Source organism: Aquarana catesbeiana, linkage group LG09 (assembly GCF_042186555.1).
Source record: "Aquarana catesbeiana isolate 2022-GZ linkage group LG09, ASM4218655v1, whole genome shotgun sequence".
Taxonomy (NCBI): domain Eukaryota; kingdom Metazoa; phylum Chordata; class Amphibia; order Anura; family Ranidae; genus Aquarana; species Aquarana catesbeiana.
In genome coordinates, this window is record NC_133332.1 from 108,887,857 (window position 1) to 108,914,726 (window position 26,870).

The window sequence follows — 26,870 nt, forward strand, 5'->3', positions numbered from 1 at the left end:
TGTATTTTTCAGCATTGAGGACACCATTGATCGGGCAATGTTGAGGACTGTAGATGCAGTGGTCGGCCAAAGAAACAATGCAGCAGATAAAAGACACATCATGCTTACTTCCCTTCGACATCGGAGGATGTCCAGAAGTGACAGCAGCACAGAACTGGAGGAAACCAGTGAGATACAGGTACACCCATCTACTGTCTGGAGAAATCTGACCAGAAGTGGTCTTCATGGAGGAATTATGGCTAAAAAGCCATACCTCCAACATGGAAACAAGGCTAAGCGACTCAAGTATTCATGAAAACATTGGAACTGGAGTGCAGAAAAATGGCAGCAGGAGCTCTGGACCGATGAGTCAAATTTCTAATTATTTGACCATATTAGGAGGCAGTTTGTTTACCATAGGGCTGGAGAGTTGTACAATAATGAGTGTGTGCAGGCAACAGTGAAGCATCCTGGAGGTTCCTTGCAAGTTTGGGGCTCAGTTTCTGCAAATTGAGTCAGAGATTTGGCTGGGATCTATAGTGTCCTCAATTCTGAGAAAGAAAGGCAGATACCGTATTTATCGGCGTATAACACGCACTAAAATCAGGGGAAAATCGCGGTTGCGTGTTATAGGTCGATCGCCGCTGATCCCCCACTGACTGTGAGCAGAGGAGCGAGCGCAGCCGACATTCATACATAGCCGAGTGTACTCGGCTAGGTTTGGCTAGCTCGGCTCACAGTCACGCCCAGTCCCGCCCTATGATGGACATAACACAGGGACTGGGCATGACTGTGAGTGGAGCTAGCCGAACTTAGCTGAGTATACTCGGCTATGTATGAATGGCGGCGGCGCTCGGCTCCGCCCACAGGACTACGACAGGAGCCAAAAGCAGCCGACAGCCACCCAGAAACACAGGATCGGCTCTGTGTCTCTTGGCAGCGCCATTTTTAAAAACTGCAGTGACACTACAAGGCTGCAGATGACACAAGGCTGCAAATGACACAACAAGGCTGCAGATGACACAAGACTGCAAATGACACAACAAGGCTGCAGATGACACAACAAGGCTGCAGATGACACAACAAGGCTGCAAATGACTCTGAAAGGCTGCAAATGACACCACAAGGCTGCAGATGGACACTGATAAGGCTGCATTGATGAGCATTTAAATTGTGTTTAGCTGGTAAGTAAGTTTTTTTCCTTAAAAAGTTTTTTTCCTTAAAATTCCCTCCTAAACTTGGGGTGCGTCTTATACGCCAATAAATATGTTACTTATCCATCATGCCATACTATCAGAGAAGTGTGATTGGCCCTAATTTATACTACAGCTCGACAACAGCCCCAAACATATAGCCAATGTCATTAAAGTGGAGATCTGCCGAAATTTTTTTCAAATACTGCAGCTGCTGACTTTTAAAATATGGACACTTACCTGTCCAGGGCGCCCGCGATGTCCTCGCCCGAAGCTGATCTGTCCCTCGGCTCTCAGGTGGAGGCACCACCATCTTCGGTAAGAGAATCAGGAAGTGAAGCCTTGCAGCTTCACAGCCTGGTTCCCTACTGCACATGCGCAAGTCGCGCTGCGCGTTCCTACTGGTCCCTGCTGTCTTCTGGGACCTGTGTGTCTCCCAAAAGAAAGCGGGGGGACAGAGGAAGGGTCGGACATGGCGTAGATCACCATGGAGCCTGCGGCGATCTATGCTAAGAAGTGGGAGTAAATAACTAGATTATACAGGTATCTGCTCCCCCTCCCCCCTGAAAGGTTCCAAATGTGACACCGGAGGGGGGGAGGAATCCGAAAAGCAGAAGTTCCATTTTTGAGTGGAACTCCGCTTTAAGAACTATCTTCAGCGTAAAGAAATACAAGGAATACTGGAAGTGATATTTTGGCCCCCCGACAGCCCTGATCCCAACATCATTGTGTCTGTCTGGGATTACATGAAGAGACAGAAGGATTTGAGGCAGCCCATATCCACAGAAGATCTGTGGTTAGTTCTCTAAGATGTTTGGAACAACCTACCTTCCAAGTTCCTTCAAAAACTGTGTGCAAGTATACCTAGAAGAACTAATGCTGTTTGGAAGACAAAAGGTGGTCACACCAAATAATGATTTGATTTGGATTTCTCTTCTGCTCATTTACTTTACTAACAAAGTATTTACACTGAAAGCATTGTTAATTCACAGCCTTTTTTTTTTTACACCTGTTTAAAACTATTGCACAGTACTGTGTATATATATATATATGGAGCCCCAACATGTCACTGGCCATATGCTTGTTCTGGATCACTGACTCACTTAATAGTAAAAGCAAAGCTCAAATGTACCTTCACTTCACCAAGTCAGCAATGTTAATTTCCATGTTTATGTCTTGAAAGGTTCCTTTTAAATGGTCAAATAAAGTTAAAAATAAAATGTACAACAAGGTACTTATGACATGATGTGGCAATTACTGACAGTAAATGTAAGATAGACTTGAATGCCCATTAATTACAATCAGTGGTAAATTGTTTTACTTCGTAACACAATTCTTATAAATGTCAAAGTCTTATTTTGGCAGTTCAGAATGGCTGTTTCGTCAAACAGGTTTTACCAGCCTGCTTACTTTTTGCAGTAAAAGAAGACTGTTATATAAAATAGTCTGTAATAACAAAACAGTGAATAAATCAAAAGGTAATGAGGATAGAAGGATTTATAGCCAAATAAGCAAGTGTGGTATGGTGCGCAAGCAGTATACTGAAACTTATGAACTATGGGGTAAATGTGGGGCAGCTTAGCCCTAAATTTAAACTGCAGATTGACATTACAAGCTGGTCTAGAAAACAGGCTGCTGAGTGTCCATGAACAAAAAAATGTTTTGATTCCTCCTTAGATAGTTGTGGTGTACTGTGTGCACCTCTTCATACCAGAATGCTGTGTTTGGGCCCGAGGCAGCTCCATCTGAGCCATATTTCTATTCCCTGTCAGATTTGGTCACTTATTTCTCCACGTACAGTACATATACCTGTAACAGCCATGTTCCTTCCAATGTAGAATTCTGATGTGCCAGCTAAACACAGGAAAAAGTCACATCCAAAGTCTAGCCTATCCATTGTATGTATAAGGCTGCACCTATAATGCACACAATAGTCGGATCTGGTGCACATTGGTTTCACTTTGCATTCAAAGTTTGTAAAGTTGCATTGTGACATCTCTCTGCCAGATACTATACTCTTGTACACATATTGCACGTGAGTGACATTAATAATCTGTGAATGGCAATAGTGCATGATTCGAAAAGACAAAATGTAATAAAGGAGAAGACTATATTAAACAGAATAATGCTTACATTTGAAGCAGTTAAAAAAAATCAAGGATCCTGACTTTCATAATTTGCAATGGCTTTCAGGGTTTTGCAAAGCAACAGATTTTACTATATAAGGTAGCCAATACCCACAATGCTATTCTATACCATCTCATAGGCAGTAATGGTCAGTTTGCCTTAAAGTAAACCTGTTATGCATCCTATCCCATATCATGCTTCTCCTCCTTCAGCACAGCAGCAGCCAAGGCTGGCAGAGTGTGGAAAGGACAGGCATTGGAAAAATTGCTAGCAAGGAGTTTGCCCTCACCACTCACTCACCAGCTCATCTGTGACAGCAGCAGGACTACCTCTGAAAACTTGGTCTTTCAGTAGTAGTGCCATTTTTTTAAGCCCTTAATGGTGGGGCAGGTGAGTTGTCATGCTGATGGTGGTATGTTACTTAACTGATGATGAAAATGGGAGGGAGAGGGGAGTTTGGCAGGGTGGTAAGAGCAGGGAAAGCAGTGGAGGGAAGCTGTGTATTGCTGGCCATACATGTTTGGAAAATCATTTGAAAAGTGTTAGATACGCTCGATCATTCGACTTTTGAAACGTTAGTGGGCTAATTTCGATTATCGAAATGCAAAGTTTTATTGCAAAAAAACAAACCATCATGCCAGATTTTTGAACCTAAATGATTGATTTTCTAAACATTAGTAGTGGAATCAATCGAAAACAGTTTAAAAGAACCTACAGCGCATGCACGTGTTAAAATGCAACCCTGTGTCGTGTAAAAGATCGACCAAAAATGTAACGTTTATGTTGTTATTGATCGATAATATGTCGATAATTAGGGGACATATATTGATAAAATTATAACGTTATTGCATGCACGTTTGACAGATCTTTAGAGATTTGACAGTTTTTAGACTAAAACTAAGGAAGAAACAAAAAAAATCAATTTTACTTCCCGTATTTCTCTTTTCCAACAATTAGAGGGTGATCAACAAGGAAATATTTATTAATGCACCAAACTATAATTTACATATTATAAAGGCTCTGGCATATGTAGGACTTGCTACAACCAATGTCTGTACCGCCCTTGTACTGTCCTGGTTGCCTACATTCAAAATCACATTCCTAATGCCTTTGTTAATTTTTTCTGACTCACCATGCACTTGTAACTCCATCATAAAGCACTCTCTCAGTTTCACTCGTTCTGAGTTTCTGACTAATTTTGTTACATCATTTTACAGTTTTGAGAGTATTGTTTTCTCTAAAACTTTCTACATAGCGCTATGAAACCTGGTAGAGTTATTCTGATAATGATGGCTACTCATTTGATAGTATTCAGCAAATAATTGTTGAGCAACATATAGAGACAGTGGTCTAGTTTGTCTGATGTGTACCCATAAAGTCTCTTCTCCAGTGCTTCACAAGCTGGACAGTAAAATCTCCTGATCTGGCTGGAAAACACTTTAAGTAGTGACACGGTTCCTGTCTGAATATAGCAATCATGTGGGTCCCCAGCCGCATTATTGCTACAGACAGAAGAACTTGGAGGTGGAAAAATCTTGGGTTAGATGTTAGGTAAGCTCTGAGGCCTTTTTTTGTTTTGTTTAGAAGAGATTAATGGTTTAGGTTTAGGACCTCTTACTTAAACATGTAGCCTTTTAAAAAATATACCGAACTTTCCGGTGTATAAGACGACTGGGCGTATAAGACGACCCCCAACTTTTCCAGTTAAAATATAGAGTTTGGGATATTTGGGACAGCCCTCCCTTTCTCCAAGACTATCAGAGTGGTAGTGCAAACACACCTCTTTCGTGGACAGAAGTGACTTAACACGAGAGATAGAGAGGCGCTGTGCCCAGAAAAACACACCTCTTTCACCCATCTGGCCCGCCCTTGTATTCTATTACCTCCTTCTCTGCCTCTCAGATCTTGCACATGCGCTTCACTGCAGTCCTCAGGAGCGAGATCTGAGAGGCAGAGAAGGAGGTAATAGGATACAAGGGCGGGTCAGACGGGTGAAAGAGGTGTGTTCTTCTGGGCACAGCGCCACTCTATCTCTCACATTGTCACTTCTTTCCACAAATTCTGGTTCTTCTACCGTACTTGTACAGCGCTGCCCTTGCTGCTTTCATACGGTCGTCGCATACGGCGGGGATGTGGCTGCGGCCGTTTTTGAGCTCCCCCCACCATATGCGGCAACCTCAGATTCTCCAGTCCGGCTCAAAAGTTTCAGCACCCGCCCTATAAGACGACACTCGGTGTATAAGACGACCCCCGACTTTTGAGAAGATTTTCCTGGGTTAAAAAGTCGTCTTATACGCCGGAAAATACGGTATTTAAATTTAATATTAGGGGTTGGAGACCACTATATGCACCACCTCCCTTAAATGAGTTAAAAAAAAAATAGAAAAAGAGCAGAATTGCAGTTTTAAGGTGAAAAAAAATCAATGAAAATTGATATTACAAAAATTTATAAATGTTATTACATAATCATAATTAAGAAAAGGGAAGAAAATAATTATAAAAAAAGGAGGCAAATAGAGCCCTATGGTCACAATACAAAAGAATGGTTGTCTCTACATGTTTCACCACAATCGTGGCTTCGTCTGGAGCTTTTGTAGGATCTTAATACAGTACCACCCTTCAAAATGATCACGGTTCCAAAGAATCCTCAGGGCCTGCCAAGAGGTCCAATGAGGTGTCTGCGTGCCACAAAATAGGGGGGAACAATAACCCTGCAACTACATCCTGTTATATTACAAAGTTAATGAATTGATCAACTGATACTTATATCCTTTCCAAGACTCAAACGTCATATGCTGACAGTAAATTTCAAGGAGTCTGTTCCATCTGAGCACTTCCTTCTCTTAGTTTACAAATTTTCCTTAACCTGGTATCAATGTGATACCTTTAACCGGTTCCCGACCGGTGCATGCGATGTACATCGGTAGAATGGCACGGCTGGGCAAATGGGCGTACCTGTATGTCCCTTTTAAATTTGCCGACGTGCCATTGCGTGCGTGCCGCTGGCGGTGCACGCGTGCTCCGGCCGGGAGCTCCGTAAGTCGGGTCGTGGGTCCCGTGGACTCGATCGCCACGGGGATACCCATGATCGCCTCAAGGAGAGGAATAACGGGGAGATGCTAATGTAAACAAGCATCTCCCCATTCTGCCTAGTGACAGTGTCACTGATCTCTGCTCCCTGTGATCAGGAGCAAAGATCAGTGATGTGTCACACATAGCTATGCCCCCCCACAGTTATAAACACTCCCTAGGACATACTTAACGCTTACACTGCCCCCTAGTGGTTAACCCCTTTACTGCCAGTGTCATTTACACAGGAATCAGTGCATTTGTATAGCAAAAAATGTGTCAAAAATGTCCGATGTGTCCGCCATAATGTGGCAGTCACGATAAAAATCGCTGATCACCGCCATTACTAGTAAAAAAAAAAATGAACAGTAAAAATGACATACAATTATCCCCTATTTTGTAGACGCTATAACTTTTGCACAAACCAATCAATATACGCTTATTGCGATTTTTTTACCAAAAATATGTATGCATATGTATGTGATTCCTGGGGAGCAGTGGGTTGGAACACTGGGGGTACAAACTGGGGTTACAAACCTGAGAACGCCCAAAATAGGAAAGACAAAAATGGGAAGTCACTCTTAGATAGAATGACAAGCAACAAACACACAGATCTGCCTTACACCAAAGAGTTCAGGCTGACCATTGAGAATCCTAGCCCAGAAGACAGTGGGACCTATGTTCTGGGCCTATGGTGGGGAAGTGGATATCCCGGATATCCCGGTCTTAGAAAGCCTTTTCAACTGAAAGATATGTTCAATAACCCAGAGTGGGGAGTTCCCCAATCCACATCTAGCTCAAACCCCCTGAGGCCCCATATACAGACATTGAAGGACGGTGGCCATAGCAGACCCTACCTTTGAGGATACCATGGCTTTAGAAACCGGGTTCTCAGATGTCAACTTGTGGCTCGAGTGGATGAGGTACAGTGCAGGGAAACACAATAAGACCAATTGTTATGTGTACGTGGGGGGGCTAGACCACACTTAGGAATGATACCCCTGAACATATCTCCTGAACATGAAACATGTTTCCTCAGCCTGTTTACCAACACAACCACTAACCACTCCCTGTGTGAACATTGGAAGAAGGCATATCCCATAGTTACCAAGACCCCCAAGCCAGGAGAAGGTATCACCATATATCCTGGCAATTACACATGTTATGGACGGTATCAGGGAGTGGGAAAACATCTTGGGAATTTCACTAAGGGTTACTGTGGATCTTACAGTGAGGTGTCAGCGGATCTAGTGCAAAATCAAGTCCAGTCTATGGGAGACGTGTACTGAATCTGTGAAGGCATGAAAATTAGAAGCAGATTGACAGGACAGCGGACAGGAGAATGTGCATTAGCCAAGGCCATAATGCCTCTACATATTCTCTCGGAGAACCCAAGGCCAAATACAAACAACACACCCCGACCTAACAGGAGGTGTAAGAGTGTCCCAGCAGGAAGCTTCGACCCACATGTATACATAGACGCCATAGGGGTCCCTAGAGGGGTCCCAGATGAGTTCAAAGCAAGAGACCAAGTAGCAGCAGGGTTTGAGTCCCTGATCCCCATCATCACTGTAAACAAGAATGTAGACTGGATAAATTACATCTACTACAACCAACAAAGATTTGTCAATTACACCAGAGATGCACTCCAGGGTTTAGCCGAACAGTTGGAAGCTGCTTTACACATGATTTCCAAAACCGTATGGTCTTAGACATGCTCCTAGCTGAAAAGGGGGGTGTATGTAAAATGATCCTCGAGACAAACACATGTTGCACTTACATCCCAGACAACACCGGCCCAAATGGTAAAGTGACTTTAACCATCCAGAAACTAGAGGACCTGTCCAAAGAATTAAAACAGAATTCAGGGCTCACCAACCCCTGGAATCAGTATTTTACCTGGATAAAGGGAGGATGGCAGGGACTGTTGACCCAGATAGGAATAGCTATCCTGGTAATGGCGGCTATAATCTGCTTCGTTTTCCCCCCTGCATCAGGAAGTGTGTGGAAAAGGCTGTTGACCAAACTACCCCCACGTTCATGAAACAAGGGATACCAGATGATGATGACGATGTCTATGTAAGGCTTGATGAAAATGATGTGTTACACTGCGTTACAGTCACCCTCCCCTGGGATGCAACACCGTAGGGCTATAGGGACAGATAGCACCTGGCTGCACTCCTCCAGCTGTATTGAGGGGGGTAGTGAACTAGTCGCTGCTCTTTCTCTACATACGGCTTAAAAGAGTTGCAGAGGGGGATGGGCTGGGTGTAGGACTTTTTAGTATGAGGGACAGTTTGAAATAGACAGCTTCAAGGGGGGACTGTAATGGATGTGATCATGGTGAACTGTCTATTCCAATACCTGCTTAATATACCTAACATATATAAACTCAGCTTCTATGCTTATTAAGCCTTAAGACATTTACAGATATTTTGCAAAGCTCAAAGCTTGCATTGGAACTGGACTGACTGCAAAGAGTTAATCAAAAAGTTTGCGCCTGCTTCCCAGAATACATTCAGAATATAAGAGCATTACACAGAGAAGCAAGAGAATGCTGCAAAGTGCTGCAAAAACACTTATTCACTTCTGCAAATGTGCACCGCCAAAAAGTCAAAAAGTTGTCATGTTCCTTGCACCATATGTATTTTTGTACTTGTGGTTTGTATGTGCTAGTCTATCTGATATATCTCAGAACTTTGATGGAATTGTATAAAAATCTTAAGAAACGGAAATATTAAACAGAAAGTAATTTGACTCTGAACTAAGCAGTCTCAGTGTGAGCTTACTTGAAGCATGCATGCTTTTGTATTCAACAATCTGATCGGGGGTAGATATAATAATATCTGAACTTTTGTTCTGAATCCAAAACAATACGTATCGGCCTAAACTGAGGAAAAAAAATGTTGTTTTAAATATATTTTGGGGATATTTATTATAGCAAAAAGTAAAAAATAATGTGTTTTTTTTTTCAAAATTGTCGCTATTTTTTGTTTATAGCGCAAAAAATAAAAACTGCAGAGGTGATCAAATACCACCAAAAGAAAGCTCTATTTGTGGTAAAAAAAGGACGTCAATTGTGTTTGGGAGCCACGTCGCACGACTGCGCAATTGTCAGTTAAAGTGACGCAGTACCGAATCGCAAAAAACGCACTGGTCAGGAAGGGGTAAATTCTTCCGGTGCGGAAGTGGTTAAACCAGAGAAGATCAAAGACATTTGGTCTATCCCAAGAAATTAACCCTTTTAAACTTGGTTTTGGAACCTTGCAGGTAACAGGTGAGTGGCCACTCATGTAGAGGCAACCATTCTTTTGTATTGTGACCATAGGGCTCTATTTGCCCCCTTTTGTATAATTATTTTCTTCCCTTTTCTTAATTATGTTTATGTATCTGCTCCTTTGGTATTTTTATGTAGCCTTTTAACTTTACTTGACATATGCAGTATTCAATGACTTATGTTATTTAATTATTTCATTATTATTAAATGTCCTCCTATTTTACAGTAATCAAATGTTTACCTATTGGTACTATCATTTTTTAAAGCTTGAAGCATGACTAAAGGCAAAACTTTTTTTAGTTTTGGATAGAGTTGACAGCCATTAGAACCCCTGTCAGTTGATATTTCTGTCTGCACCCTCATTAAGGAGATTCACCCTCTCTATTTATCCTGTTTACCATTATCATTAAAAGTGAAAGTAAAAGAAAATCCCAGATTTTGGGTTGTCCCCAGAAAAGTAAAATCTTCCAATGGGGACACTAGTTCTGGTGACCTCGGGGTCCCCAAGGAATTCCTTTAATTTTTAGGGATTTCCTCTCACTTTCTATTTGGCTGTTGGACAGGAAGTAAAGGTAAGTCTCTGCAATAGGACACAGATGGTGAAAAGAAAAATCTGACAGGGATTATAACCCTCCCTTGCTCTATCCAAAATGAAAAAAAAAAAAAAATGTCTATAGTTCTACTTTAACTCCAAGGCAAACAACAGACTTTAAGCTCTAACGAACAGGGCCCTCTGATTCCTCCTGTATTGAAATGTATTGTAATTGTACTGTCTGCCCTAATGTTGTAAAGCAGTGCACAAACTGTTGGCGCTATATAAATCCTGTGTAGTAATAATAAGAAGAACACAGTTAAAACACATTGTTTTTTGGAATCAAATCAAATGCTAGAGCATTTTTAATTCTGCCCAGCAAGTGCTATAAACTAAACACCCCTGGGGCACTACGTAGCAAAAACTATTCTCCATAGCAGTTAAGCAATGTGGCTTGGTCACCCAATCACCTCCAGCCCGCTATTTAGACAATTGAAGACCAATACCACTCTTTGATCACTACATATATATATATATATATATATATATATATATATATATATATATATGAAAAATAATGTTAATTGCCTGTCTATCACCCTGGATATAACACTTTCTGAGTCAATTATCTCAAACAAAGATGCAGATCTGAAATTTTGTTTCACATTGGCGTGTTGCTAATTTTTTCCAGATCAGTATATTTCTTTCATGTCAGGTGCCCTTTAGTAATTTTGACTCAACAAAACCTCTTAATGACAGTGAAAAGAGAAACAATTTAAGATTACCTTGGAAAAAGGGGGTAATTCTCCATATTTCAATGGGGCCGAGGCTGGCAAACTGGCCTAGTGAACACTCTAAAAATAATAAAGGTAAACCTGCCAAAGCCAGCATTATTACATAAGGGATCAGGAAGGCACCTAAAACAGATAAGAACAGCAGGTTAATTGTTTTAACACACATTATTGCAACCATTTAAACATAAATTTACTGATTTTTAAGTTCCTTTGGTATCTGAGTCTTAACATCTGAATTACCTAAAAAAAAAAAAAAAAAAAAAAAAAAAAAAAGAATAACCTGTATGTCAGGCTTACTGGGTGTTTAACCACTTGCCCACTGGGCATTTTCACCCCCTTCCAGCTCAGGCCAATTTTCAGCTTTCAGCGCTGTCGCATTTGCACAATTGCGCAGTCATGAAACACTGTACCCAAATGACATTTTTGATAAGGAGGGGAGAAGGGGGGGATAGAGGGAAATGGGACTTTATATGATACACAACATTTGGGTAGAATGAATCAATCAAAAATGATACTAAAATTTATTGTTAGCATAATTGGGCAGGGTGCATTAATAGTAAACCAATATGTACAATACAGAATATGAAAACCATGATTAGTAAATCATATAGTAATAAAAGTAACATGATATACATTCTTGCACATGATAAATAATGAACCAGCAACGTATCAATATATGAAAAAACATAATAAAGAATAAAAATTGATAGATTCAGACAAATTAAACCCATAGCAAACACATGATTGCTGTGGCATAGCATCAAAAAAATTGCTCGACGCGTTTCACAGGTTGTTTCCACTCATCAGGAGCAGCTATACATTGGGAGTATCTATGATAAAATGAAAATTCCCCACACACAGGATCCAGAAGACAGCTGGCCATTCACAAAGCACCACGTGACTCGTGCATGCGCAGTAGGAAACAGGCAGTAAAGCCGCAAGGCTCCACTGCCGTTTATCCTTAGTTAGAATGGCGGCACCTGCAGCTGATCTGATGGATGGATCGGCCTCGGGGGGGGGGCGACATCGTGGGCTCTCTGGATAGGTAAGTGTCCTTATTAAAAGTCAGTAGCTACAGTTTTTGTAGCTGCTGACTTTTAAAAAAAATTTTTGCAGGTGGAACACCGCTTTAAGACGGGGGTCAGCAACCTGTAGATTGTGATCTACCAGTAGATCACGGACAGGTGACTGGTAGATCACGGTCTGTGCTTGCTGACCCACCATTTCAGAGCATCAAATAGAAATTGGAGCTGTAGTAGGAAGCCAGAGCCACATTAGTTGATGCCTGCTCTGTAGTGCCAGCTCCTGTCCCATGCGGAGTGATAACAACTACACTCCGCCTCTTATCCCGGCTAGCGGTCTCCAGAGTGGCAAGAAGAGATCTTCAGGTCAATGTGAAGCAATACACTGGGCATAATAGTATAGGGCTGCTTTCACACTGAACCGCGACTCAACCGCAGGGTTTTACCACCCCCCAACTTTACCTGTGATCGAGCCTGTGTGAACGTGTGAAGGGTGCCACTGCCAAATGCAACTAAGGGCTCAATCACAAGTGCAGTAGGCACTGCTGCTTCTCTGAAAAGCAATCCGAGTGTATTTGACAGGTGATGAGGAGGTGATGTGTTGCCTCAGCACCACCTGATTTAAACCCATGTTTCCCATGCAATTGCGACACGGTAATATGGCAATTATACATTTTAATCAGGTATGAGGATGCAACACTGTGCTTGGTGATCTTTGACTTCTCCCATGTTGTTCAGGTAGATCTCCACTGCTTTAAGGTTGCCTACCCCTGCTTTAAGACATTGTACCAAGTTGAAAATCATTACATCATCTGCTCTCCTCTACACCTTGGCCAATCAAAGGATGCCTTCTTCTCATTGATAAAAATATAAGGCTTCTCCTAACTGTTGGAGAATCACTTAGCCTGACTCTCTTTAATTTCAGAAGCAGACAGGAAGTCGCCTGTACTGCTGCTAGAACAAAGCGCTAGTTACTGTAGTTCATGCTACTTCAGTTCATTACAGCACATGCAGAGGCCACATCGTTCTGTAATGGAAATAGTTAGTTTGGGCCAGCTTGGCCCAAATGAACAGTTTTACAGTAAGTGAAATGAAACCTGGAATTCTACTTTAATGGTCTACATTCTGACTTTAAATGGGCCATTTGTTAATAGTTTTGGGCCAGGTTTGTTTTTTTTACGCCATTTAAAAAGTAGATATAGGAGGCATGAAACCAAATCAGCAGTGATGACTATGTAGTTTAGAAAATTATTTTGGAGTTAAATAAAGGCAAACAGGAAAACAATAAAAGTTTAATACAATGACCCTAACAAGGAAGATGGCAAGACATTCATCCTGCCTGTTTACTCTGAGGTTTATGTATCAAAGCAAATATCAGACACAAGGGGAAAATTCAATGGCTCATTTTCATTCTTTAGGTGTGATGTATGAAAAAAAATGAAAGGACCCCTCTGGATAAAAAAGCTGAAAATGCTTATTGAATACATTTTGATGAATATAAATGTATTCAATAAAAAAAATTGTGCCTAATTGACTTGTGTTTTCATAGTTTTTCAGGCAATTTTTAATGTGCATAGTTTTTTTACTTTTACACAAATGTCACACCTATTTGCTCAATCATGGTATTTGGTAGACAGTGTATTCTTTACAGTACCTCCGCCATGTTTGTACGCAAGATATGGAAATCTCCAGACATTTCCGAGTCCTACAGCGTACCCCACCAAAGACAGCAAGTAATCTGTTTTGCTAGACCAAAACTCTCGTTCTGGATTTTCATTTGTACTTTTCACACTTGTGCTATCCTGAAAAAGAAAAAAATAATGTTGAAGCATATTAAATTAATGACATACCGGTAATTACAAAGAAAAATGCTGAAAACAAAAGCAAGAAAATTGGGTAAATATTTGCTTTAATTATTCAGTCATGTATAGATATATAGATGTTTGGGTATCCAAAGGGAACAGGAATTTGCTTCCCATTTGGTTGGCTATTTGAAGTCATTATTCAGACAGATTTTTATTCTCATTAGAATGTTATTAGGTTTATATGATATACAAATGTACCGTTATAGGCAGATACATATGCATAGATAGTAGCGGGTAATAAGTAACATAACAGTGATAAGAACATTAGTAGTGACAAAAAGTAGCACAGCAAGTGATACTCAGAGCGGAGCTGGTAGGGTGAAACTGGTAATCAGTAACATTCAAAGTATGGTACACAAGTTCAGCATCAACATTTGTCGATCCAAGTGGACCATGGTTCCCAAAGTGAGTCAAAGGAAGGTATCCTTCCACACCGCCAAAGTGCGTTCATAAGAGTGGTGAAGTTTAGTGATGGCTACTATCTCTGAGGGGTTTGGAGCAAACTGAGCTTTGCAATTTTTGGCAATCGTGAGTCTGGCCACAATAAGTATAAGCGGAACTACCAAACGTAACTGATTGGGAACCTTCTCTAGATCTAGATTCAGGATTGCCAGATGTGAAGAGGGTGCTATAATAAATCCCGTTATCTCCGATAACAATTGAAATGCATTGTTCCAGAAACTCACAATACATTTGCAGGACCAAAACATGTGAATGAGGTTCCCTGACTTCCCACAACCCCTCCAACAAAGAAGGGATTGAGCGAGAGAGATCTGGGCCAGACAGAGAGGAGTGAGATACCAGCAGAGGGTGATTGTTTGAGTTAGCTCCCAATGTTGTACACAATGTGTTGCTTTGTAAACTGACCACAGAACAGTGGTCCATTGGGAAGGGGAGAATTCAGAGCCTAGGTCTTACACCCATTGCTGGAAGGGTTTTGATTTATGGAAGGTAAGTTTCTCTTGTAGTATATTGTAGATGAGGGAGATTCCCTTTCTTTTGGCAGGAGGTGAGGAGTAGAATTGTAAAAATAGTTTGGGCAGCTTAACTACCGGTGGTGGGAGGCGCTTTAAGAGATGTTGGATTTTACAATAGGCAAAGTGCTCCTTAGTCATCAGCCCAAATCTCTCTTGCAGCACCCCCCAATCATGGAGTCTGCCATTAGTGTAAATGTCCTCAATTATCCGGATACTCCTAGACGCCCATTCAGACAGATTTTTAAGTGAAGATTGTCAACCTTTTTTAGTAAGTTAGTCTTGCTTTTTCCTTTTATTTCTTATTTTTTTTAATGGATGTTTTGAAACAATTCAGACTGTGGCCAATTGGGGTCAACTACTGGTTGACCTGTATTTGGTATGTATGAATTGTTGCGGGAATAGATATCGGTATGTTGAAATTATCTATATTAAGGATAGCAAACAAATGGAGATCTGGGTAAGTAAATGTGATAAGTACAACTATCATACATTGCATTTTTATTTAGAAATAATGTATAGTGACATTCCCAGGACCCATAAAGATATGATGCCTAAAGCTGTTTGTTCCTCTTTCCTACTAGTCAGAGATGTCTGTACATCCTAAAAACTATACCACATTTAAAAATGCCTCTAAAGGGCTGGATAGTATTATCTGAGGTTCAGAAATTATAAAGAAAATCACATGATGCAAAAGCATTAGGAAAGTGCTCTCACTATGGTAGATATTGCTAGTTTCCCCCCTTACTGTTTAAACTTGAGGGAATTGTAATAAAACATAACAGATTATTCCTGGACTGCAGCTATTCCTTTCATTGTCTTCAAATCACATCCAATGTTTCTGCAAGATTTTGATGAACATGTTTCAGATTTGTCTGTAATCATTAACTAAATGATTTTGGCATATACTGTACTTAACAATATACATACCTTTAATAAATAAAAAAAATAAGACACATTGCATGTTATTATATTTTTTGGTTTCACTCATGTTTAGCCCATATTAGTGTGTAATATTGGTGCCTAGCATAGTTCTCAACTTTTAGGCTTATTCAGTAAAGTAGCGCAAGATTAAATTCAAATATGTAACATACAGAAAATAATAACCAACTATTGGTTGTTATGACCTACAGCATTTGCATGCTACTTATTTTTACTAAATCAGACTGGACTTCAAGATTGTTACACCAAATTAGTAGAGGTTAGTTATTTTGCAAAGTGAAAGTTCACTTAGCTTATCAAAAAAGGTGAAGCTATGTTCACTTTGAATATCCAATCATGTGCAAGGAAAAAAAAAGGATTTTTTCTTGTACATGTTTGGATGATTGAAGCGAACACAACTTAAATGTAAACACAAGCTAAGTGTACTTACAATTTGCAAAGTGAACATGCGTAATCCCTTTAGTAAATTAACCCTATAGTTTATAATTGGGCAAACTCAGCTTAATAGCAGATTTATGTCATGCATATTGCTAACAGCTATGATCACAGAAACAGATCGACTCCCAGTTATTTGTTACAGTCAATGGCATAGATCAATTTTATGGCTCTCCAAAGGTATTACATTACCCTATTACCATTACGGTGACAGTTTAGAAAAAGATTATCTATGACCATTTAATAAAATTATCTATGACCATTTAATAAAAAAAAAAAAACAGTTAAGGACTTTAATTGAAATCTGCCCAGCAACAAAAACACCTCATAATCATAAAGTCAAGAACTGAATGTTGCTACCCCCTGAATCCCAATCCTCCAAGTTCCACATTTTTATTATATTCTATTGAAGACAAGTACATTTTCCTCATATAATAGCATATGGTTTTCTTTTCAAATGATTCCATTAAGACATGTAATTCATATAGCAATGATACAGTAATATGTGTTAAATATTTGTTCCAAATAAATGTAACAAACTATAACACAAAATTTCCTTCATAAATCAAGTTTTAAAACTTTTTTTTCCATTCTAGTCCTAGCAAAGGAGTGAGGGAAGGAAGGTCATATTTATAGATCACATAGCATAGAAAGATAAAATCTTCGCACTGGTTAGACAAAATCTAATAAATGCTCTAAAAGAATGCATAGAAAATAAATTATTTGAAAATGACTTACATTAGTTTCCGTTGCTTTTTTCCTACAGCATTTTAAAAATCCTGGTAGTGCTATATTTCCCATGTCCTCTTTTTAAGTAGTTAGCAAGTCCCTTGTTGTAACCTCTGTGTTGTACTGTGATGGAGTGATGTAAGGTTAAACAAGACAGGTAGCATATAATTAAGAATGTAACAATTGACTTCTTGTGAATACTCAAGGCTACTACAGTACACCTAGTCCACAATAGGACTGAACAACATTCATGGCTCTGCAAATATTTAAAGTGAATTACTAAGGCAACTTAGAAACTCTGCAGCTCATACTCTGAAACAATTCTAAGTACTAAGTGTCCCTTGAAGAGCTCGATTATATGGTTGTGGCAAGTGCAGCCCCGCCTTAAGTGAGTGGCTCTTTCAGCATTATGTGGTAATTATTCTTTATGAATATGATCCAAGTTTAAAGCTTATCATAGATGGTTCAGTTTTTTCCAGACAGATGAATGAAAAAAAAATGAACCGATTTCCCTATCCACACATTTAAGGTGGATGAGAAAATCTTCCCTGCTGTGTCATTTTATTGTGAAAGCGGGACTCCCCCGCCATTGCAATACACTGACAAACGCTGCAGTCAATTGGCTGCATGTGCTGATGGAGCAAAACTATACCAACAAGCCTGTTTGTGAAAAGTTTAAGGAAAGGAGATGAGAAAAGAGGGAGCAGAAGAGGCAGAGGAAGAGGAAAATGAAAAGGAAGAGGAAGAGGAAGAAGGGAGGTTAATCTAAAATGTAAGTTTTTACACTGAAATTGGAGGCATGAGGAAATGTCTTGATGCAGACAATTGTTCCTGTCACTCCAGTGAGAGGAGTTCCTCTTATTTTGGGGAGATTTCCTCTTGCTTCCTGTTGTGTCTTTAGAACACATATGTACATATATTGAAAAATCAAAACATTAAAAATTGTGTAAAAAAGGATGAAGCAAGTGAACACCCACAGAAATGTGAATCTAAATAGTCCAAAACATGACCCAAGTTTAATGGTCATTTGAATTAATCATCATGACAACCAGTGCATAGAATTGGGCCGATCACCCCCCCGGTTCGGTTCGCTTCAGAACTTTTGAACATCACAAAAGTTTGGAGCCGAACCCCATTGAAGTCTACGTGACCCCAGTTTGAAAAATCAAAAGTCCCCATTTTGAAAGCTTATATGCAAGTTATTGACCAAAAATGGGTAATGCCCTTTGGGACATGTATTAATGCAAATTTTTTTTTTGTTTAAAGATTGCTTTTACAATCAGCAGTGATTTTAATGATGCTTAAAGTGAAACAACAAAAATAAAAATTTCCTTTAAATATAGTGCTTGGAGGGGTCCCCTTAGGCTGTCTGATGTTTATAAAAAAAAAAATGACATTTAAATTGCCGACAATACAAAAAATATTAAAAAAAAGGCGTGGGGGGTCCCCCCCACAAGAACCATACCAGACCCTTTTCTGAGTGTGCAGCATGGCAGGTCAGAAAAGGGCGAGCCCCCCTGAACTACACCAGGCACATGCCCTTAACATGTGGTTTTGGGGGTCTGCCAGCAGGGGGCTTATTGGGATCTGGAAGGGGGCCCCCAGATCTGGCCCCCCTGCCCTTGTGAGTATATATGGGGTACCCATTCACCAAAAAAGTGTAAAAAGTAAATAAAAATACACACAATTTTTGACAATTCCTTTATTAAAAAAAAAAAAAAAAAAAATTTCCCCTAATGTAGATCTATCGTCAATCATGCCATCACCACCACCACCACTGCTAGACCCGAAAAAAGAAAAAAAGCTCCTCCCGTGAAGAAAGCTAACCGCCATCTACCTGCTTCACCATCTTCCAGTTCTTAAATAGGTAAAGGGCGGAGTCACCTGGCAATATCACCTTGTGGCACCGCCCACATTTGACATCATCGATCAGTGCATGCCCCTACGTTTTTGGTTTTTTTGGCGTGGGGTTCCCCCTAAAATTCATACCAGACCTAAAGAGCCAAACCCCCATGCCATTTTTTTTCACATTTTTCTATTGTCAGTAATGTTTTTTTTTATTCAGCTGTCAACGGGGAAATCCATTAACACCTGATGACTCATCCGTTGTTATGGACACAGCGGCCGGGTTCCTGGCCTGCTCCTTAACAACCAGCTATTCACTATGCCCTGATTGGGGAAAGCTTTCCCCAATCAGGGCTTAGAATGCACTGAGCAGTGAGCCGAATTCGTCCCCAACAAGGGAACAGGCGAAAAGGCTCAAACTGTTTGCCCAACTCTACCAGTGTGTAAAGGGAGTCCAAACAAATATACAGTAAGTAAATTTCCACATGTGAAGATGATGCATCCAAAAACTCGACAGTTATCTGTGATCCACCACCAAATGTGTAGCCAGCAAGCTTACCAGAGCAAATGGACTCATATACCATTGAGTCAATCAGTACTATTGATATTGAGTCAACAAAGCTGTTAAATACTCCCAATCTTTCCAAGACCGGCTCAATCCAACCGTAAGAGATCTTGCAGATCTCCCAGTACTCCAGGTCAGGGTAGATGGTCACCACACTCACAGGTCAACCTTCCATCTCATGGATATATGCAAAGGAATACCAAGCATTCACACATAGTGTAAAACCATTACTAAAATCCTTTATCAAAATGTACTAAACACTTACAATAATCTGGTGAAAAACAGCGCTGTATTAAACAACTGTCCCAAAAACAATGGGGGTAAGAGTCCTGGATCAAAAACGCAATAACATCACAGACACTAGCTCCACCCAATGCGTTTCATCATACTTGACATCATCTGGGGTGTGGGCACATTGTCCGGTCACTGTGTTTATTTAAAATTACCCTCCAATGAAAATGGTCCGTTTAGTGTTTTAATCATAAAAACCACAATCTATTTACCAGTATACGCACTCAATGGCCATCAAAGATGGCGCCAGGTCCACGCATTGTTATTTTTTAGCACTGCAATATGATTTATGTATTTTACTTGTGCACTATTTATGTCTAGTGAGGTGGCAGCAGCTATTTTCACTCTCTGAGGGCTTTTTTTCACATTTATTTTTAGAACACATACAGCATAAAGCCTGACACAAGCTCTAACCCTTCTTCACTCATCTAAAACAACAAAAAAAATGGCTTGGACCACATTTTAAGGTTAGGCCAATTGTTATGAGTTTACAGCACAGCAGATATAGAAGAAAGAGATTATTACAGCCTTGTATTCATTACCACATCATTTAATGTCTTTTAATTTAAGCTCTACTGAACCATAAAAAACACTTTGTGTAATCAAGCTGCTTGGTGGCCAGATATTTGCAGATTTGCCTATATTCACTTTGTGCAGAATGTCTAGTTTACCCCACATGGGTAATGAAAGTGGTTTGATAGTGACCAAAATTAGTTGCTGGCATCAAATAACCACATTTTCCATCCCTGTCTTCTGATTTCATATTATAGCCATTTATATATTAATAGATATAATATGTAATTTCTGTACTGTGTGAAGGGATATCATTGGCAGAATAAATGAAAGGCATCTTATCCTGTAGCGTGATTAGTTAAATTTGTGCAGCATTATCAAGTAAAGCGTTAACCTGGCCATAGATGGATCAAAATTCTGCCAGTTCAGCAGGGACTGTCTGAATTTCCATTCATCTGTGGCCATGTCTGCTTTACAGAATTCAATCTTTACATTGACTTTTGTCAAAGGGGCTTAGAAAATGTTTCTCAATAATCCAGCTGCAGCCAATTGGCTGCAGCCGCTGATCAGTATATTCTGATAGTTGATAGTCTTGCTACCAGAATACAATGTCATAGCAATGAGGATTCCTCCATCCACCTCACTTCTCCGCCAGTGACATTTATACAGTAATCAGTGGCTATTTTTAGCTCTGATCGCTGTATAAATGTCAGTGGTCCCAAAAAAGTCAAAAGTGTCCGATCTGTCCGCTACAATGTCGCAGTCCCAATAAAAATCGCAGATCGCTACCATTACTAGTAAAAAAAAAAAATAATAATAAAAATGCCATAAATCTTTCCCCTATTTTGTAGACGCTATAACTTTTGCGCAAACCAACAATCAATATATGCTTATTGCAATTTTTTTTACCAAAAATATGTAGAAGAATACATATCAGCCTAAACTGAGAAAGAAATTCATTTTTTTTTAATAATTGGGGATATTTTTTATAGCAAAAAGTAAAAAATATTGTATTTTTTTCAAAATTGTCGCAATTTTTATGTTTATAGCGCAAAAAATAAAAACTGCAGAGATGATCAAATACCACCAAAAGAAAGCTCTAGCTGTGGGGGAAAAAAAGGATGTCAATTTTGTTTGGGTAAAGTGTTGCATGACCACACAATTGTCAGTTAAAGCGACGCGGTGCCGTATTGCAAAAAATTGCCTGGTTAGGAAGTGGGTAAATCCTTCCTGGGCCGCAGTGGTTAATATGTGACAATGTTCAGAGGAAATAACCTTTTAGACAAATAGGATGGGTTTTCAAATATCAAAGACTCACTGTGACAATCTTAAGCAGTTGTAGACGAACAATTATATTACTTTCTCCTACTGAGATGATACTACAGTATTCACATTGTTAGGAAAGGATTTGGGAGGGCTTTTTAACAGCAATAACAATAAAGCCCAGTGGTAGTAAACCAACTGCAAATACGGTATTTATTGTGTGTAAAAGAAGGCTGATTCATTAGGGAGATCAATCCTTTCACACTTCAAATGATAAATATGGAACAAAGACAGCAATTCTGCAAATGCAAGTTGCAATATGATCGTTCAATGTACCAACTGATTTTAAAAAACAAACATTTTAAAGATAACTGAAGAACAGCAAATGGGTGATTAATTATTGAGCGATCCATTCAAACATCATCCTTTTTCTTCTTTCTCCTACATATACATTATCTTAATTTTCATGAAAAGCTTTATATGGAAGAATACAATATATAATAATGCAACTATTCAGATTGTATATAGTATCATTATTATCAACAGGTTTTGTAAATTCAACTAAACTAACTAAGGAGTACATTCAAAATACCAAAAAATATGTAATGGTAACATAGAAGCTGAGATGGGGTGGAAAAAAAGTTAAAATTTACATTATGATGTAATCTATGGTTAAAATTGACTTTGAATGCTAGCTGCCTGTTATATTGATAACATAAAAGTGGTAAGCATTTGTGCTACCAGCAATCTTACCTTTTTAGGTAAGGACATTTTTCCAAAGCTATGGTGTGTCCAAAGGCCATACATGTAACAGATTAAAAAAATCTTGTTTAGTTGTGACCTTAAAGTGTAACATTGAACAACAGCTCTTGTCTGTTTGCCTACAATAAATTAGGCTAGGTTCACATACAGTATCTCACAAAACTGAGTACATCCCTCACATTTTTGTAAATATTTTACTATATCTTTTCATGTGACAACACTAAAGAAATTTCCCTTTGCTACAATGTAAAGTAGTGAGTGTACAGCTTGTATAACAGTGTAAATTTGCTGTCCCCTCAAAATAACTCAACACACAGCCATTAATATCTAACCCGCTGACAACAAAAGTGAGTACACCCCTAAGTGAAACTGTCCAAATTGGGCCCAAAGTCTCAATATTTTGTGTGGTCACCATTATTTTCCAGCACTACCTTAACTCTCTTGGGCATGGAGTTCACCAGAGATTCACAGGTTGCCACTGGAGTCCTCTTCCACTCCTCCATGACGACATTACAGAGTTGGTGGATGTTAGAGACCTTGCACTCCTCCATCTTCCGTTTGAGGATGCCCCACAGATGCTCAATAGGGTTTAGGTCTTACTTGATGAAATTTGAAAAAATCTGAAATTGCAGCGTGTTTTCATGTGAAGGAAATTGCATGGTGCAATTTTTAAAAGGTGCAAGACCTTTTTTCCAGAATGCATTCCTACACCTGCAGACCAAAGGCATTGCTACATAGTAGACACTAAATAGTAATGGTACCCCCACACAGAAATTTTACTATGATACTATTTTAAAAAGGTGCAGAGACCTTTTTCCTACATTTCAGCAGGTAAAGCAGCCTATTAAAATGAATGGGCTGCTGTACCCGTGCAAACATGGCATGCAGAAACGTCATATATGTGAACCTAGCCTTAGGGCTGCTTTGTTGTGTAATTATAATTGCAATATTTTTATAAATTCCTCCCCCTCCTCCAAAAGATCTTTTTTTTAATCATTTCAAAAAAAAATTATTGGGTCTAAAAAGTACTGCAAACATCAAATATATACTGTACTACTTGATGGAAACATTTCTACCATTTCCGGTCATTTAATTTTCAATCCAAACCAAAAAGAAAAAAATATTTTGCTAAATAAACCCAGCATAGATGCTTGTGCCATTCCACTGTTACATTAAAGGGTTTTGTTGCATCAAGCGATTGTATCACTAGGTGTATGCCCACTCTAAGGCTGGCCATACATTATACTATTTTCATATACAATTTTCCTTTAGATTTACCAAAACCATATAATATGAGGTCAATCCTAAACACTTTCAAATTGTATGCAATCAGGCAGGCCCTTGCCCCTTAATAGTTGGGGGCACAGAAGATAAGGGGGGGTCAGCGGGGTCAACCCCCCCCCCCCCCCGCCGAGCATCTGTATTAGAGGCAGCTTTGATGTGGAGGGGAGAACTGCACTGCCTGCTATGAAGTTCCTCCACTGATCGAGGTGAGAGAGGAGAGAAATGTTTTGCCCAGTAGAAATGAAGGAAACACAGAGAGCTGATCCAGGGGAGAGAGCAGCTGTGCAGGGAAAACACAAATCACCTGGAAGCAGCAGCAGATCCTGGGGACACACAGAGGCAAAGCAGCCCTGTCTGTAAACATGTTGGGCAGGCTGTGTGTAGGAAAGCATATGCAGAGGGAACATTTTTACAAACCAATAAGTCTGTTGTAGCACAGTAATTAAAGCATATTTTTTGGGTACAATGGCTGTGATATATGCTTTTGTATACACAGTGAGTAGGGTTTTAAGCTCCTCTCCCTGTTAGCACAATTTTTCCACACCCACAATTTCTTACCATGTAGCAGGCATGCTAATTAGTGTCCCTGGGTACCCAAGGCTGAAACCCCCCCCCAGGAAAAAAAAAATATTTACGGCCCTGGGGGTAAATCTAAGGGAAATGAAATAAGAAAATTGTATAATGGCCAGCTTAAAACATATTGGTGTATTTTAAACTTAAAGCACCTCTGTTTCTACATAAGTGTAGCACCCTCTACCTTAGGTAGGTAGGTGCTAGAGTAGTGTTTTTGTGTGTACTGCCAGTGCAGGTAAATTTAGGCAGGCCTAGCTGTGAGCTAGGCCTGTTTGTTTTTGATCTGGGGACAGGGGAGTGGTTTAGTGTAGCAGCAGGTGACTGACATGTACTTTATCTCTCTGGCACCTCCTTTGTTTCCAGAGGCTTCTGGAAAAGAGGCAGGGCAGAGAGTGAGAGTGACATGGGGCATATTTGGGAGCCCTGACCAATCCCCAACTAGGATTGGCAGGGGGCAGGCCTCCTATATATGCTCATGGTCAGCCTGTCTGTGAGTGAGAAGCACAGTGAGAAGCTCTGGGAGAGACATGCCAAGATTGCATGTGGAGCCAGACAGAGAGACTGTGGTGTTGAAGTCAAGTCGCTGTAGCCAGGAGTGTTGGCAAGATTTGCACCGGACTTGCTGGGATCAGTAGTCCACCAAGTATCAGTTAGCACAACTATCCGTTTTCATCTAAAATGGTTGCTACCACAGAGGGGATTGCAGACCCCTGCCTGCAAATGGCTACTAGGAAAATGTTAGGACTTATTCAGAGTGAGGCCTAGCCATGTGCTAACAGTGACAGGAATCTAGAATTGGACAGTAAGAGGAAAGCAAGTGATCTCAAGTAGTCTGCTGGAGGAGACGTGAAGTAGCAGAGACTGTCAATTTAGATTCAACTACCTTTATTTCTACTAAGAAAGATTAATCATTTGGGCATCCCATGTCACTTTTCCCCATCCAAGTTTTATCCCCTAATAAAAGCAAGCAAGAGACTGTTGACTGGAGAAAGTGTGCCTAAAACGGATGTCTGACCAAGCAGGGTAATGTGTGGATGCTGAAACACGCAGCGATCCCACAGGGGCACCGCTACAAGTGTAAAAAAGTTCTCTTTCTAAAAAAGTTAGTTCACCACCTATCTGCTCTTGAAAAGTTAAAGCAGACCTTGTACTACAAAGCAAGGTCCACTCATTTACTGAAGCCTGAAGCTTTCCCCCTTCCCATGCCATTTGCTTCACCCTCATCCAGGTGCTACATGCCAAATCCATAATTTTTGTTTAATTTTACTATAGCGTATTAGATTTGGAAAAGCAGGGGTGGGGTGCTGAGTTAGCAAAAAGGTAGACCTTGCTTTTTTAGGAGTTTAAAGAGTAGAATGGGTTCTGAAACTTCATTTCTGAAACCTTGATTACTGTATATAGTTGAGACTTTGTATTCAACACATGCAACAATTTGCCACATAAAACTCTACAAGAAGTCATCTTTTTTGTACAAAATATATTATGTTTTATTAAAAGAGTTTCATATAAGGATATTTTTTATACAAAAAGGACGACTTCTTTGTAATAGATTTTTGTTACTATGTGTTGCGTGTGTTGAATATAAAGTTCCATGAACATGTCCTTGCTTTTTTAGAGCAAGATCCAGTTAATGCTGGCTAAAAGATCATCTACATCTGACACTTCTGGGGACGTTGAATGTTTATTGAATGTTTATTCTACTACTGTATCCTCTAGTGAAGTGGAGGCTAATGGGTTGAATCACCAATGCAGAATTGACCAGGAATTTGACATACCCAGAAGTTTGTCAGATGCTGATGTTTTTTCTAATTTCTCTTAAGCCGCGTACACACGAGCGGAATGTCCGACAGAGAAAGTCAGACAGAAGCTTTTTATCGTCTATTCCGTTCGTGTGTAGGCCTCATCTGACTTCTATTTTCGAAAATTCTGACGGACCTAGAAATGGAACATGTTCTAAATATTTGCGACGGAAATTCTGTGTACAGAACACCTCCATGTAGCCATATTGCATTGCATTTTCATAAAATAACAGCACTGTAGATTGAAAAGGAAAGGTACTTTTTAATAACATTCAATTACAATATGACTTGTGTCACAGATGTATATGCTATTTTATTTTTTCTTTATTTGCTATTTTTTTCCCCCATGAAAGTGGAGGTACCCTTTAAATAATTGTATATACATTTTATTATATATACATTTATATAAGGTTTTTGAGTCACATGTTAGAGCTTTTCACTCACATTCTATTGTATATTTATAAATGTGGCTTCCAGAAGTCTCCCACAAACCACCATATCCTCTTTGGGACTGGATGTGGTGAAAAGGCTCTCTTCCCTCAACATTGTCATAATGTGCCTCACATGCCTGGATATATGCCTGTTTGGAATTTTAGAATTCAACCCTAAAATTCCAACAAGGTGTATTAACAACTGATGAGTGAAAAATTTCCATAATGTATGTTTATCCTTTATGTCACATCAGGGGTCTTTTATGGAGCCCATGGGCCTGCGTTCAAAAACTAAAGCATTCTTGTACTCATAATTATGTATAAGTGTATATGTGTGCCCTATGTTCTTTTTCCTCTATGGCAGCTGTCTGAGTTGGTTCCGAAGTTGTGGCATTGGTATTGGGAAATATCATATGTTGAAACCCAGTGGACCATACTGATCCCATTTAGAGACATCTGAAGGGGGTCCATTATTTTTCATGTTTGTTTGATCTCTGTAATTGGGGATCACAACCATCTGGTAAGAGGCTTGATTAAGCTCTAACGAGCAGGGCTCTCTGATTTCTCCTGTATTGAATTGTATTGTTATTGTACTGTCTGCCCTAA

At 39.7% G+C, this 26,870-nt stretch overlaps 1 protein-coding gene across 3 annotated transcripts in view; it reads right to left on the bottom strand.

The window, feature by feature from the left end:
* Positions 1–26,870, bottom strand: part of LOC141107996 (sodium- and chloride-dependent neutral and basic amino acid transporter B(0+)-like) — an 86,915-nt gene that overhangs the window by 49,765 nt on the left and 10,280 nt on the right. Inside the window, exons 2-5 of one of the 3 annotated variants that reach the window (XM_073599140.1) lie at positions 22,169–22,196; positions 16,948–17,061; positions 13,648–13,795; positions 10,963–11,094 (exon numbers count right to left, since the gene is read on the bottom strand). In XM_073599140.1, coding sequence (XP_073455241.1) covers positions 10,963–11,094; positions 13,648–13,795; positions 16,948–17,010 — 343 coding nt within the window. In that variant the 5' untranslated portion in view covers positions 17,011–17,061; positions 22,169–22,196. The remainder of the gene's footprint in view (positions 1–10,962; positions 11,095–13,647; positions 13,796–16,947; positions 17,062–22,168; positions 22,197–26,870) is intronic. The other 2 variants (XM_073599139.1, XM_073599141.1) reach the window with 2 other exon arrangements.